Below are 16,111 nucleotides of genomic sequence, written 5' to 3'. Positions count from 1 at the left end.
GGAATGCAGGGGAGTCAATCAGATGCTATGTCAGTGTTTAGGTAGGACTTGGGGCGTTAGAGAATTTGTGAATTCAAAGGTCTGTACTTCGACTTCCCAGCTTTGGGCCCCAGAAGGCTTTATGGTCTCTTAAGTTTTAACCTTTAATTTCATGAGGCTGAGAGGAAAAGGGAAGCACTGCATAAATGCCGAGCTATCTAAACTTCAAAAAAGATCCTGACAGGTCTTTTTACCACCCCAGGTTTTGTTTAACTCTTAAGATACTAACAAATGGAAGACAGACTTTTGGTAGCCACATCCTGCCTCTTGTTGTAACCACATTATTCTGCCAGAGCTAGCTCGGTTACACAGATACACCCAGAAGCAAGAAATGGCACTGCCATTCTGAAAATAACATTGGACAGAATTCATAGATTCTTATTTACGTTTGGAGCCAAAAGGTTGTCATTTGCAAACTGCATGCATGACCAGTAAAATCATCCATGGATAAACACTTTTCTGTTCGTTATTAGTATGTAAATACCAGTATCAGTGCTTGGCTTTTATTTACAGTAGAATAATTAGATAACCCTGCATACCCTGAGGGTCTTGGCATCATCTCACACATAATGCTGAATGTAATTGCCAGTGACAGCCTTCTGAGCTGCACATCACAAGAGAGGACAATGTTATTTATATATGGTGGCACCCAGGAGTTTCAGACTGGTTTCCTACTGGATTAGTCAGTAAACAGCTACACAGCAAGGCAGTTCGTGTGATCCTTTGGACAGGCACCAACAGACACGGAGGAGACAGCAGGTGAAGGGATGCATTCTCGTCCTTAATTTACAGATAAGAAGTGGAACAGCACAGCAGATCCAAACTCTCCAACATCTCAGAGAAACTTATCACAGGTCCCGGGCATGAATGCTCATTTGTAGCATGGTAATCCAACATAAACCACAAATAACCTTTTCTCTTTAAAATCATCCACCGTTTTTCCTGGCTTGGAACCCCTAATCTCTTAGAAGTCATAGGAAAATGCATTCCTGAGGGGCCTCATCTCACGAGATATAAAATTTTCAGGGAGCAGAAGACATTTCATTCTTCTCATACGTCATTTCTCTATTACTTACTGTCTCATTCTGAAGCACAGATTTCAGCCTCTATGAATATCATAACACAAAATTCCAAGAAAAAATTAATGTGGATTTTGCATCTCTCCTTTTCTTGTAATTTTCACTAGCAATCCTCTTGTCCTCACTTTCTGTGTCTCCCAGAAAACCATTACCTACAGTGATCTAGATAGGTCAGTATTTTATGCTAGCTGAATGATCTAGATAAATCAGTATTTTATGCTAGTTGAGTGAAATTCTGACATTGAGCTATTGTCTAATTAGTTTTCTGCATATTCCATCTAACTTGGGAATATGAAGGATAGTGAATATATATCCTGAATCAAGAACACTGAATGCTTGAAAGGTTAAATATTAGAGTAGAAAACATGTTGATTTTCATCCTGCAGGAGATCATTTACATTTAACAAACTGACAGTCAGATTAATAGAAGAAATGCACAAAACCCCCAGGATGTCCATAACCTATTTTCCTCCAGACTCTTAACTCATTAATACACCCCTCCCTCCCCCCACAGAGATAAGCTGATCTGAAATCCCAGATCAGAATACTTTCCACCTTTCTATAGATGTCTAAAGCCTAAAACTGACTCACATGACCAGTCCTTTTATAATTGGATGAACCACCTCAGTGAAGTATTTTGAGGCAATTTCACAAAAAATTCTTCTACAGCTTTCTGAAAATCTTAATTTGACATTGACTTGCACTTCTTTTTATGCAAAGTATTCTTAATATTTGTATCTCAGAAATCTCAAAATAGAGGCTGCTGTTGGGCTTCTCATGCTTTCGCCACCAAAACAGGAGAATTGAACTCCACCTATGAACTCTAACATTTCACTAATTTCTGTGGAATTCGACTAAGCTCCAAAACAGCGCTGTGGCTATGCAAGTCACTCTTAAGTCTCTTTTCTAATCCCTCAAGTCATCTGGCTACCTCTGATTAGTAGCTAGTGTTTAGAGGACTACACATTTTCATTGCAAGTGTGTGAGATCTGATCTTCAGAATGTCCGTAGTTCACAGATGAAGCATGCATGAGGGGTTTTGAAGCTGCAAGGAAGAACATCCTCTTCCCAGGGCCATGGAGGGGCAGGGGAGGTATCTACGCCAGCTCCCGTCCCCTGCCCACCCACACCAGGAAGCGCCCTTTGATCACAGGGGCACACAAGCCCTGTCCCTGTTTTTGGATTCCACAGCTATTCCCCTCTTAAAAACTGTTTTGCGGTAGACGGAGACAAGAGGACTTTCTGCCTCCTCCCTGTCCAGACAAAACCCCATCATCTCTGCTACCAGCTCTTACCGTGGAGACTGCATGGATAAGCAGGCAGCCACCATGTTATCAGAAGAAGTGTATGAACTCTAAAACCTTCCAAGAGGGTGTCGAATTAGATAGGAATGATTTGAAAAATTAATGTAAAACTATTCACAGATCTAATTTTTCACATACAATTCCAATTTCCACGTGTAAATAATGACTAGAATCTTGCTTCCTAAACCCAGGAAAATAAATGTGGCAAAGAAAAATTCTCATTTAGACAATTTACTTTAACAGGATTTAGCAGTCTTCAAAAAAAAATGATCAATTGCTTCACTGAAGCAATGGTTAGAGAGACATGGCTACAAAATACTCCCTTAAAATGGAATTAATCTCCTTTAAAATATGTATTTTTTTTATATACTATTTGTCACACAGAACTCCACATGGTGAGTCCTAAAAGAAATTAATAACTTGGATTAAGGCATTCTGTGAAAACGAAGCATGTCTCCTAATACGGAGATTTGGCATAGGAGCCTTGTGTCTCTTTAGCTTCAAAGCCTGTTTGATGGATTCCTTTTCAAGGTAGCCTGTCAATTTATGAAACCAGTACATTGAACCTAATCTACACACGATTACTACAGAATTTATTATAAACTACCTTACAGTAGTTTTAGATCCACCAAAAATATTGTGATTTCTTTACACTCCTTTGCTTTAAAACCCAACTTTAAACCTGCAGGACTGAAACTTCTCATACTCGGATAACCACATAAAAGAACTTAAAAACCTACTTTTCTGATGTAAAAATTAAATGGACTGTTCTGTGCATTTAAACAATTTCAAAGTAAAAAAAGTCATTGACATTTAAAAGTCAATATAGACAGCATGAACAGAAGAAAACTTACTAATCTAATCAGTTCGTTAGTACCAACTTAACACTGGATGAAATATAATTAAGGGGTATAATTTAGTGGATTTCCAAAATGATCTGGGCTACCAGCACAAACCAGATACCAGTCTGACATGCAAGCTGTGCACTGAATTACAGCAGTTATTTATAAGTGTTCTTTAAGAAAACATCTTTTTTGCTATCACGTAAACTGAGGCCAGCTTTATAGCAGGAAAGAAGAAACCATCTAAAAGATAGCACCCTGCAAAACTACATATTAGAACCAATAGCATCATTGAAATTACCATTTCTGTGATATATTTTTGCAGCCCAGAGGTGCTACAGCATTTTAGAAAAATCATTCAGACTTAATCTTGCACAAGAAACCTGTCTGCAACTGAACGTGAGGAGAATCCACATTTCTAAAATGCTTTGATGCCTCATAACCATACCTGAAGGTGGTACGAAGTACACAAACATAGTGAGAAAACTGCAAGAGAAGACATCTACTCATCTTCTGGCATCAAGCAAAATTTTTCTCCAGTGCCAGAAGTTGGATACACAACACTCCATCTCCTGAAGGTGTTTTTCCAATCACAGCAGAGGAAATTGGAAACCAAGCACTGAGGTGAACACTGCAGTGGACAAACTACAATGTGATCCTTAAACAAGCATAAGGCAGCATCTGCTACACTCCGTGCGCCACAGGTAAGTTTGGTAGTAGAGGGAGGGGAAGAAAGGGTCACCATGAAATAAGAGATTTTGAGGATAAAAGTCTATTATTTTCTGCAACAATTAGCAGGGTACGTTCTTCCCTACCCCCTTGCAAAAATGTGCAGCTGAGGGGCATCCAAAACTCAGAGGTGACTCTCCATCTGGATAAATCCTTTTCAGTTAAATGGAGCTATGACCACATACCCCAGCCAAGGCCCTCGCCTAGGGGTTACAGACTCTATCTGTAAAGGCAGAACAGCCAAGGGAGAGTTAAGCAGTGCCCACATGTGACGCGACTCAGCAGGGGATTCAGGGAAAGGACCCCTCCTCTGGGGAGCACACAGGGCTTCCAGAGGCAAAAAGAAAGGCCTTCAGAGACTGCAGCCTGCTTTGGTCAGGGAGATTGCTTTTTGCGTAGGACTCGCCAGGCTTTTGTGTTTGACCAAGAGATTATGCTCTGAGGCAGCGTCTGGAAATAGCCTGAGGCATGGCACAGGGGCTCTCCTGCACTGCTGAGGGAACACAGCCACTGCTTTAGGGGCACTCGGTGGCACAAGGCAGCTCAGCGACCAGATACCCTGTCCGGCTTTAAGTGAGACAGCCTAGACATGGTTACACAGAGCTCTGTGTGAGCCGATTCATTCCCTCCCTTGGCTGCTGGAGATGAAACAAGAGGAAAGTACTGCATCAAATGTAGAATGGCTATGAACTGCTAGTATGAAAATGGCAAATACAGTCCTCGGAGGTATTGGGTAAGGATTTCAGCAAAGTGAGAAGTATTCATGCCACTGTACAGCATGCTGGCCAGGACCATCAAAAGAGCAGAGTAAATTCTAATTATTTCCATTCAAGAAGGGCTGACTCAAACACAGGAATGCTATTTCATGTGTTCCTACCTGCTAGGTGCAGACAGACCTAACTTCAGACTACCCATAAAATGTTTAAAAGGATCAGGGATGCTGTGAGACCGGTTTTAAAAGGCTCTGGCTTTCATAGCAGCTTACTGCTGCTTTGCTGCCAGCCAGCTCAGAGTTCAACAAATGTCTATCTCTCTGCCTGGACCAGTCTCTGGAGGATGACCAGGAAACCAAAATCTGACCTTACAAAAAAGGGGTGTGAACAAACCTTCTTTCAGCCTGAAAAAATACAGGCCAAGGAAAGATTTGATTCTGAGCTTGTTCTAGCCATAAACATATACACATCCTACCAAAACATACACATCCTACCAAAACAATCTGGAAGAAGTACCCCAGGGGAAAAGAACAGCTAATTTTAATTAATGGACAACACCAGCAAAAGAAAAAAGATACATTAACTAGCCACAAAAAGTCTGGAAATTGAGAAACATTTCTCACCATGCAAGACAAAGTGAGAGAATTTAAATGGACAAACACATAGGTATTTTTCTCAGAATAAATTTGATAATTCTCCTGAAAGGATTCCCACATGCTGCCTGTGATAGCAGGTGACTAGATTTACTAAGCTATGCCAGTTCTTTGTCAGATAAAATATCACCACTTCAGTGATTCAGTTTGGAACATATCCTGAAATATTTGCAATTTATGCAGGGGAGACACAATAAAAAAAGAGGGCTCCTGCCAAGCAGTAACCAATCCTGCCAGGATGACCTAAATCTGTTGCCAAGTCAGATTTACCCTTCAAATTCCAACAGAAGAGCTGCATCTGTAACTTACTCTGCTTGCACTTCCTCTGCTGCTGAGCCTGAAAGGGAAGGTCAGATCACAGCTTCAGTACAGCAATCAATGCTCCTGCAGGAGAGGCAGCCCTGATGAAATTGAAGGGTTTACACAGTCTTGGTAAAGGACCACAGTTTGGTGCTCTAAATATTCAGAATAGGAAGTATATAAAGAGCAAACAAGTAAGCAAATGGGTATAATGTCTGGCTCTCACAAATCTAATCCCTGAAAGAATTCACTTTCCAGGTAAGCATCACAGAGATAGAGACTTGTTAGAGTCTACATAGACATTTGTTAAAGCTAGAAGAGCCTAATTTTTTTTTCGCTTATTTTTGTGCATGCGTTTGTTTTTTTAATATAACAGTCTTGTATTTACACTAATTCAACTAATCCAGGATAGAATTTACAAGTCTACATTAATGCTTTTAAGAGCAACTTTATAATCTCCCACAAGCCTGTGCTGTGATTTGCACTGACGTAAACAGACTTCATTTTAAATAACTAATTGCTTCATACAGCAGATGAGTCCCAGCAGGGTGCCTGACACTGCTCAGTTTTCTCAGGGTATTTTCTTCAATTGTCACTCTCCTTCTCTTGAAAAAAGGATGTGGGAGCGTATTTGTGAAGGGAGCTACTCTACCATTATCTTAGTCATTTCAAACATCAGTTACAGCGTTTTACAGTATCAGGTAGGCCAATGTATGTCCTGTAAGACAAACTCATAGTTCTCAGCACTGATTTCTATGTATTGATAATTTGAAGTTTTAGGAGTTCAGCGTTAGGGGGACTTCCTTCTTATTTTAGCAATCAGTTCAGAAGAACACTTAAATATATCTGTAGCTTTAAGCATTTGAACTCTGTATTACACAATTACATCTTTTGTTAATTATCGAACCGCCCTGCTACTCAATACAACAGTTTATGCAGAAGTGTCAAGTGTCCTGCGAAGCAGAGGCCTGAAAGGGAGCATATGACAACCACTGTCCTTGTTAGATCTTGGAAAATAGCAGCTTGAGCAATAGTAACAGAATGCTTTGCGCAGTATTAATTTCTCACTGAAGTCTGACTGAATCATGCAGCACAACTGCAAGCCTGTACCATGCCTTCCTAGAAGGCCCCTAAAATTTCTCCAGCCTACTTCACTGTCCAGGCTGAGAGCAATCCTCTCTCAACCACCCCTATCTCAAGAGGTAAAGAGACCAGAAAACCAAACCAACCCCCAAAGCAGCCACCTTTCCAAACAACCAAAATCAACAAGCCAGCCCTAGGAAACAAAAGCAAACAATCTCTCCCTTCAAGCCCCCCTTCTACACTCTGAAGCACTCCTCCTCTTCAGATGGAAGGGTACAACATACCAACAGTGTCGGAACCAAAGTTGGTGAGTGTATCTACCTCTCTCCCCTGGTTTAGAGAGTCAAGGTGCTTCCCTACAACCAGCCATTTTTCCTACCATGAACAGGGAAGATCGCATGATGCCCCGACCTTTCAGCTGAGTGGGCAGCAGGGAGGGTACACGTTTGGTACGTGGAACTGGATTCAAGTCTGTGTAACAGAGTCAGATATGTGAGAGCTTTTTCAAGATAAGTTATCTTGGTACATTTCCTTTCTCTCTACATCACCTTCTGCTGTCCCCTGGAACTTCTAGAAGTAAACTGACTTATCTGAAGCATCCCATCAGACATTAAAGGGTATCGTCACACACTAATCCTACACCAGGCACAGATGGGAAGACAATTGCTATAGTTACCTCACTACCAAAAATATCTATAAATAAAAGGCCACATAAATAAACTGAGGCAATACATATGTAAAGGTCCTTGTGTCAGGGAAAATTCTCTATTTATTGAAAAAACTGAGGAGCCAGAACAAAGAAGCTCACAAGCGGCTTTGAAGCAATAAGTTCTTTTTTCATAAACTGCCTGAAGCAGCTAAAAGAATGATCTTGCATAATAAGAAAGGAACAATTACAAACTTCCAGTCCCACAGGGAGCCTATTGTTTCATTAAAGCGTTCTGGAATTTCTATGACATTTAGAAACAAACTGGACAGGTTTCCCACTTGAAGTGGGAATGGGCCTTCTACCTACTAAACCAACAGCACAAAAAATACCTCTGCCCGTAGTGATTTCAGTGCCAGCTTTCTGTTTTAACAGCTAAGAACTTTGTGAGAATGATTTGTTTGACTGAGGCTGCTGAATTTTTCAAAGGATTAACAGAGAGATTAATAAAGCAGTTTAAAGAGGAACACAGACCCCTCTGAAATCTTTAGGTCTAGGTAACAGAAAGAAAAAATTCCATGCATCGCCAGCGTGGAATTTTACCTGTAAGACCTATCAAAGCAATTGGAAAAGCCATTCCTTTCCAAATGCAGATATAAATGCTCTTCCATTACAAGGAACAACAGGCTGCCTGAGGCACTCTCCCTGTGACATAGCGATCAGCATCCTGTCTTGCGGGCTGGCCAGCCCTGACTCCCTCCTTCACACAGTCCCCCACCGGATCATACACAGACCTTTATCAGTTATTGCCCAGCTTGGCTGTTCTTCCCTTGGAAACCGTTTTATTTAACTACTTAGCAGGTGACAGATTAGGTTTCTTCTTGTTCTCCTGGAAGCCCACCAGGACCCACCCATCCTTTAGCTTCTCTCAGAAAAGATCCACAGGTAGCCACAGCAGAGGACCAGTCAAAAGCTGCTCATTGAGCACCTGCAATAAGAGAGGAAGCCAGCAGCTCCGTACAGGGACGGCCCAGCACAGAGGTCGAGCACTAGTAGTAAGACCATGTTAGAGTTGGTAGAGCATTAACAGGGCTTCAGGAAGAGAAGCAAGAAAAAACAGAGGCAAGTGGGGTTAGAAAGAGGAAGAGAGAAAGAAATTAAGCGTCCTTGCTAAATTTCTTTATAAGGATTTTGTTTCCTCTAGATGTGTGCACATGCACAGGGGGTACTTTGGGGAGCTTTGCTACCTCTCTCTGCTCAGCCGGGGACTGCAGAGTGTCAGCTGGGCAAACACCTAAAGCTGATTCTTCGATTCCTGTAGTATATACAGTCCTCCTGAATGTGTGGCCTCATACTGCTTTAACAATCCTAAACTCCACATAAAAAGATTTAATATTAAGAACAATAAAGTCAGCCATAACGCTCTAGGTTGTACTTTGCCAAAGCATAATACGATTATAAATTCCATTCATTTACAGAAGTATTCCAAGAGGGCCATTTACTGCAAGTAAGATTACCATTAGCTAAAAATACTTTGCACAGGGAACTCATGTATTTATTCCCTTGATTACAGCCTTTCTTTATATGAGAACCTGAAAGAAGGTCTAAGGGCACAGAATTAGGGGTAAGGTGTTTGAGGCTGCCCACCAGACCTCAGCAGATAACAGAATATTAATTTAGTAACAGAAAAACAGAAGAGGTACTCCAGTTTGAAATGCTGAGATCTGCTAATGTTCTCAGGTGGTGAAATCTGTCTTATGGAAAAGAATGGCATAATTTAAATTGTAAACAAACTCCCCTGTCAGTATCTTAATATTCTACACAACTTAAATATTTTTCCAGAGGAGACAGATTTTCCTAAAAGATAGTTCAAGGAACTGGTAACACAAAATGCTGATTTTTTATTTCACTGTGAAAGCTGATATTCCACTGAATTCATCCTACTGTTGCTTTGCCCACGCAATACAACACCTCCTTACTGATGATCCAAATTACAACAAGCAGCAGCCGCCAGTGACTCTAATTCAGCATTTGTGTATTTTCCCGAGGGTTAGCAAGATAACGCTTTTCATCGCTTCCAATCCCTCTACAACAAAGGGGGGGAAAAAAAAAAAGGAAGTCTTTCACAGAGAAAGCATGACACACACTTGCACATGGTACTCGTGGGAGTATTGCAAGAGGGCAATTCACTGCAAGCAGGATTATGATTACCTACAAATACCTTTGTGCAGGGAGTTATTCATTTAGTCCTTTCATTACAGCCGCCTTCTACACAGAAGTCCAAGGTGCGTAAGTTCAGGAACGCAATGTTTGGGATGACACTGGCTCCTTGATCTCTGACAACCAATGAGGGAGTTTGAGAGGGGTTTTGGGGTAGAGTTTATTTTACCAAATTTCACCAAAAGCTCCTACCAACCATTCACATCAGCCTTTTGAGTGGAAAACAGATGCAGTTCCTCCCACTGCAATCCCTCACACAGAGAAGTCAGATATCAAGTCAAGCTGCAGGGTCTGGCTCGTTTCAGAAACTAAGATGCATCAGACTGCTTCAGTTACTTGGTGACAGGAGAGTAAGGAAAGTTCCAACTTACCACCCCACCTCCGGCCGAGTGAACCAGCACAGACATGCCTTCTCTTAGGTTAGCAACTTCAAAGAGCATCATGTAGGCAGTTACAAAGTTCATGGGAAATGCAGCAGCTTCAGAAAAACTCATGTCGTCTGGAATCTTGTAGACAAATTCGACTGGGGTACATACTACTTCAGCCCACGCGTTGTAATTTACAAAAGCCATGACTCTGTCTCCAATCTACAAACAAGGAAGAAAACAATGTTGAGGATATGGCTGCAATCGAGACTGCAGAGAGCAACTTGTAAGACCTGCAACTCTCCTGTTCAAGCAGTGGGTCACTGACTGCTGACTGACTGTGAAGAAAACGGTGCTCCACATCTTTTTCAAAAGAGCAGCTAAGCTACTCAGCTTTGGGCTTTTACCATTTTTAAAGTTGTATTTATGTAAAAACTTGAAATTTACAAAAAAATCCAAAGTTAAAGCCACCTCTTCTTTTTTCTACACTGCTTCTCTGATGGAGCAATCTTCCATCATCACTAATACAGATCATCTTCTGCTAGCAGAGCTCCTAAATTACAAATGGGGCTGTGAACAATGAAAACAGCATTCTTACTAATAACCAGGAAATTTGGGTACAAAAAAGAAGAAAAAAGGAAAAAAGATTATAATGCTATTGATGAGATAAATGGGATAAATCTACACACAAGAACTTTCACTTTGCTTTCTCAGTCTTGACACTAATTTAGAGCTACCACATGGAAGGCTTTGGAAACCACTCAGAAGAGAACACTATCTGTATCCACACTCTGTTTTTATTATCTTAATAACTGATTCTACCAGTACATTTGCATGATTGTCATTTCTACAGCCATATGTCAGCATTTGACCCTGCAAATTCAAATAAGCCACCTTAAACATCAAAAATATACCTCTAGATCCTGAGGCACTACTAAGCCCGCAAAGTGAATTTGACAGGATTAAAGGAGCAATGAAATATTCTTTTTGAATGCAACACTTGCCCACTCACTTTCTTTGGAAAATATGTAGTAGTGAAAGGGTATTTCATATGCAGAATAAAGATTTTATGTTAATATTAGACTGAGTTGGTTCCTCCTGGGAACCGTTCAGAGGTCCAGGCACACCACATTCATACATTTGTGTAACAGCCTTCATTGCAGCTTCAGGTTTATAAAATGGAGATAGTGACTCCCCACAGACAGACAAGAATAACAACAAGGCAAGGAGAGCTCTGAGGCTCCTGCAGAGGTACAACCACACCTGGAAAGCAACACTTGTGTCAAAGGGACACTGATCTGCTTGGGCTACTTGGGAAAGCCAGGGTGAGCAAATGGTTGGCCAGTGTATATTAAACCCTTCACAGGCACAACTCTTACAAACTCTCGATAATGGCTTGTCACCAGCAGCCCGCACGCATCTTTTATCTTGTCTTAGACCTCTTTGCCTTTCTATAATACACTAAGAAAAATAGCATCCTTAACCATGAAAGGAGCTCTTCCTTGGAGCTACAGTGTAAGTAGTGTGGCAGGAATAGCATCAAACTTCAGAACTTCATGTTTCAACTACAACTAACAGCAGCCGTCCCTCTAAAATACCTTTGCTTACCTGCCTGATACTCTCTATCTTACATTCTACCAACACCCACTAATACTACAGGTTGTTCTTGGACTATTTCAACTATATTCCAGAGCAACAGATTCAAACACACCACTTTCCCCTTCAAGCAAATGTTTATAGCACGAGCACATTTTGGTCTCCCAAGCACTTGTCATCACTTTGGCTTTGGGATATTGTGGGTTTGCTAAAGCCAAGGTGCTGCTTCTAGAGTGAGGATGCTGAAACAGATGCTGTCATTCCAATTTCACCAAAATGCCTCCTCCTTTTAGAAAAACATTCAAATTAAGAATGATGCCTCACTGGTAGCCACTCCATGGTTCCTTTTTAGAGAAGCATGTGAAATCTGCTAGGATTAATTCATGAAGATGTTAATATTTCCTATATCCTTGCAAACAAGCATAAAATATTACCAAAAAAACAAATGCAGAGAAGTCCCTCTTTGTGATTCCCAAGGGATTTCTTGGTAATAATAACTACTATATTTTACCACAAACACTATACAAAGCCTAGTCATCATGTCAGATTAGACCCTAGCTCCTGAGAATCATCCCCACAACTAGAGAGAGATCAGGCCTGATACACTTCACCTCAGTAGAAATCAGTTTTTTCTTTTAATAGGAGAAGGAATAGGCATTACACTATTGTTCCATAAAAAAGGCTTTATCTCAATGTAAAATATGTTCTTACACATGGCTGTCAAAACAGGCTGCCATTCAAAGCTGTCATTCGTCATACAATAATGCAATCACAGCCAATGAAGACCATAAATGGCTGGCAGTATCTCAGGTGTAGTCTGTACTGTCTGAGATACTAAGGGCCAGTAAGACACATTTTTCCAGAGCATGAAATGCCAACAAATTTAACACGACTTAAACTGGAAGAGATCTACAAAGGGAAAGAAGGTCAGAAGATGTAGGGTGCAAGCACTGCCACTCCTGCCATTGCTATGGACAGCGGTAACAGCACATGTCAAGGAGACAAGGAGAATCTGGCATGTTCCTATTCTGTGCAATAAATCTATACAGAACATGACAGAACATTTTTGTATTTTCCTCATGGTACAATCTCCTGTTGATGGGTTCATATCTGTGCTCAGCAGTTATTCCAAGTGTTGACCCTTCTTCTAGATCACTCAAACACTACCATGGCAATGCAGATTATATGCAAAAATATAATAGCACGGCTTGTTTCAGTTTCAGAGAGTATACCAGAGCACAAACACGTTCTGTATCTGAACAAAGACGTATCTTCAAAAGAGTATACTCAGTCAGGTGAAACAAGGACCATATGCTGTAACCTCATGATGCCCTTTAAAAATAGCAAGAACTTTTAAACTGAGAATGCTGACCTAGAGCAGAGACTTCCTCTACTCCTTTCACAGTGTTCTTCAACATGGAGTGTAACTATAAAACACAGATAATAGAGCAGAAAAACTAAAGCAGTAGAAATTTTCAAACGGTAAAGTTATTGTTCAGTTCTTGTTTGTCACAAGAATCACTGGAAAATTATGACTTGTTTCAAGGAAAAGATGGGGCAGGAGGGGTAAAGTAGAAACATGTCCTACAATGACCTCACCACTAAGATCCTACTAGAAACTAAATTGACCATTATCGTCACTCAACTGAAAAATTTTACAGCTCTTCCAGAAGAGCAAATACGTTACCTTTAAATAAAAATATTTCAGGTAATTGGCCTCTTAAGATCAAGATACAACACAAATTCCGAAAACTGAATTACTTGATGACATGGCTGACTTCGCAAATAACCAAGACAGGACCAGTGTGCATTAACTCACTTTTTATTTCAAAATTTTTCTATCTACTTAGAAAATAAAGTGCAAGACTGGAGGGCATATAGATGTTTAACATCAACAATGGAATAGGAGGCAGGACAGAATGCTGTTTGAATGCAATAAGAGATACTGGAGAGTACACAATGCCAACCAGTAACAACAGCTTTATTATACACATTATATTGTCAAATTTTTTGTCATTTATCACTATTCTGTTAGGTGAAATAGATGCTTTTTCTGAGTGATGAGAATGAGTCATCTACCCCCAGGATTAGGGTCCCAGTTTTATCTGTGTCTCGTGAACGCACAGGGTTGTAAGCAGCAATGCTTATCATAGATGGCGTCTCATTAACATCAAAAGTTGGAACCAGAGTCAGCAGTGCACGGACTTTGAGCAACAGATCAACACTGACAGCAAACATAGCTGAGAAAATAAAATTAACAAATTAACTCAGTTTCTTTTACTTATTTAAAGTACATCAGTCGTATTTTCCAGTTCCTATTTAGCCATCAAGATATACACACAGTATGAGTGACTTTTCAGGAAGGATTTGAAGGAAATGACACTGCTGGCTTTTAAAAACTAATTCAAGAGGTCACTCTCATGCTTGGGAAGCAGCAAGGAAAAATTGCCCTTTCAAATCTCAACAGGGTGGTGAAGGCTGCTGTCTCTGGCAGACCAGAAGGGATTAGGGACAACATACTCAGTGAACTGGTGATTATATAGTCTTGCTCGGAAAATAAAGACAATATTACCTCAAATCCTTTCACACTATCGCCAAGAGCTTCTACAATTCCGGAACATTCAAACCCAGGAACAAGTGGCGTCTTAGGAGGGTTGTCGATATTCCCCTGTCGCACCATCAAATCAATGAAGTTCAAACCACTGTAAAACACAAGGAAAAAAAATAAAATTAGAACTATTAATACAGAGCAAAGCAGAGGAAGCAAACTCAACCCGAGTAACGGGAAAGCCAGAAAACTTCAGGGCCTAAGAGGGACCCAGCAGGCATTCTCACTCTTCATGCGTGGAACAGACGGACTTTGTGCTGTACCGTATGGCCCTCGGGCAGAAGAGTACGCGAGCACAGCAACCACGTCTGTCAGCAGCCCCAGAGCTTAAAGGACTGTTCAGCAACCACATACAGAATTCACAAAGGACATTTAAAAATTCAACACAGTGAAACGCTGTGATTTCTGTCAATGCATTGCTAGCTGGAAAGGAAATCCAGGGCACTTTAAGAAGAAGATCCCAAACCTTGCACATTATGGATGGCTTGGGCCAAGAGCAACCTGACATAACTGTCCTAACCTCTGCTGCAACTCCAGGAGCTCATCCCAGGCAGAGTCCAAACACTGACATGAACTTATGAAGCCTGAGATAGGCTGTTCCTCCTGGATCACTTTTGCACAATTCTGCAAAGGTTACTTTGGTCTTTGGACCCCTCAGCATTGCTGCTCCAAAAAAATAGAGATCTTGTCCTGTAGTCTCAGTTTTGCAAAAATCTCAAATCATCTTTGCTTTGTCTTTTATATGTTATCCAATTTTATTAAGTAAAATTCTGTAGTTTTCTAGGCAGCAACGAAAAAAGGACCTTGTGTCTACTGTGTGCATATCCTGATTACTGGCACAAATGCCATACATAGTTAAAACTCCTAAAAGGCTTAACTAGCTAAAAAACACACTTCAGCATTAAACCATTGTTCCAAAACACAGCCCTGTATTTATTGTTAGCCAAAACTGCTGCACACGAACTCCCCCGACTCTGTGAAGCTATGCACCCAGCCAGCCCTACTCACACACATCGCCTGGATATGCAAAATTACTGACGTGCACAAGCATTTAAGATGGAGCTTTAATCAGATACTAAACAAGACACAAACAGATTGAACAGACCCAACAAAAAGGCAGAGTAGACACACAGGGTAAGCCTAAAGAGAGCACAGCATTCATGAGATGTAGGTCACTGGGGGTGGGGGGAAAGAAATTCCACCAAATGTAAATATCTGTAATTGTGATGGAGGGTTTAAGAGCAACCTGAACCCACAGCTTTTAGCTATGTAAAATCAAGAGTATAGATTATTTCTGAAAAACATGACTTTGATAATCTAACTTGATGAACTAGGGAGAAAAAGTAAAAATATAAATAAATAAAGAACCCTCACCCAACGTGCTCATACACAAAGTTCGTAACGTTGATCATATTGAAGGTTAAAAGCCAACAATTAAGTTGGGAGCTTTGGAAGGATTCTGGAAAGGCCGCTTCTTATCCAGTGGCTAAGGCCACCTCCTACATCACCACTGTACTGGTGATAATAAAAGAGAAATTCTAAGTAACAAAATGCCTCCAAGGCCGTCATCATTTGGGTAAAAACTAACAAACCACCACAAATCCCAAACTCCCCCCGCATACATGGTGGCAACCGCTGCCTGTGAACATTAAGTGACGATCTTCTGAATCTTCTGAGCACTTTACAAAAAGTTAACTTTTTTCTACATCCTGAAAGAACGGGCAGCTGGAGGCAGATCTGTGACGCAGAAACCTTGCAGGAACACGCATCATGACGTCATAAGAAGTAGGCAACAAGAAGACAGACAGCTATGGCAAAGGCCACAGCTATCTGACACTGGCATACCAGTACAAGCATATTATTGCAGCACCTACCGGAAACATTCATTCTTATGAAATAACTTGCCAGACAATTTTTGAAAGGGCTCTCACTGA

The 16,111-nt window shown here is 40.8% G+C and overlaps 1 protein-coding gene across 1 annotated transcript in view; it reads right to left on the bottom strand.

The window, feature by feature from the left end:
* Positions 1–15,589, bottom strand: part of VAT1L (vesicle amine transport 1-like) — a 53,224-nt gene extending 37,635 nt beyond the window's left edge. The window contains exons 1-3 of the mRNA XM_010135093.1: positions 15,552–15,589; positions 14,142–14,271; positions 9,980–10,195 (exon numbers count right to left, since the gene is read on the bottom strand). Of these exons, the coding sequence (XP_010133395.1) occupies positions 9,980–10,195; positions 14,142–14,271; positions 15,552–15,589 (384 nt within the window). The remainder of the gene's footprint in view (positions 1–9,979; positions 10,196–14,141; positions 14,272–15,551) is intronic.
* Positions 15,590–16,111: the final 522 nt, after the last annotated feature.

The sequence above is a fragment of the Buceros rhinoceros genome, unplaced genomic scaffold, assembly GCF_000710305.1.
Source record: "Buceros rhinoceros silvestris isolate BGI_N320 unplaced genomic scaffold, ASM71030v1 scaffold17514, whole genome shotgun sequence".
NCBI lineage: Eukaryota > Metazoa > Chordata > Aves > Bucerotiformes > Bucerotidae > Buceros > Buceros rhinoceros.
Note: the sequence above shows the minus strand (reverse complement) of the source record. Positions and strands in the feature narration are given on the sequence as shown.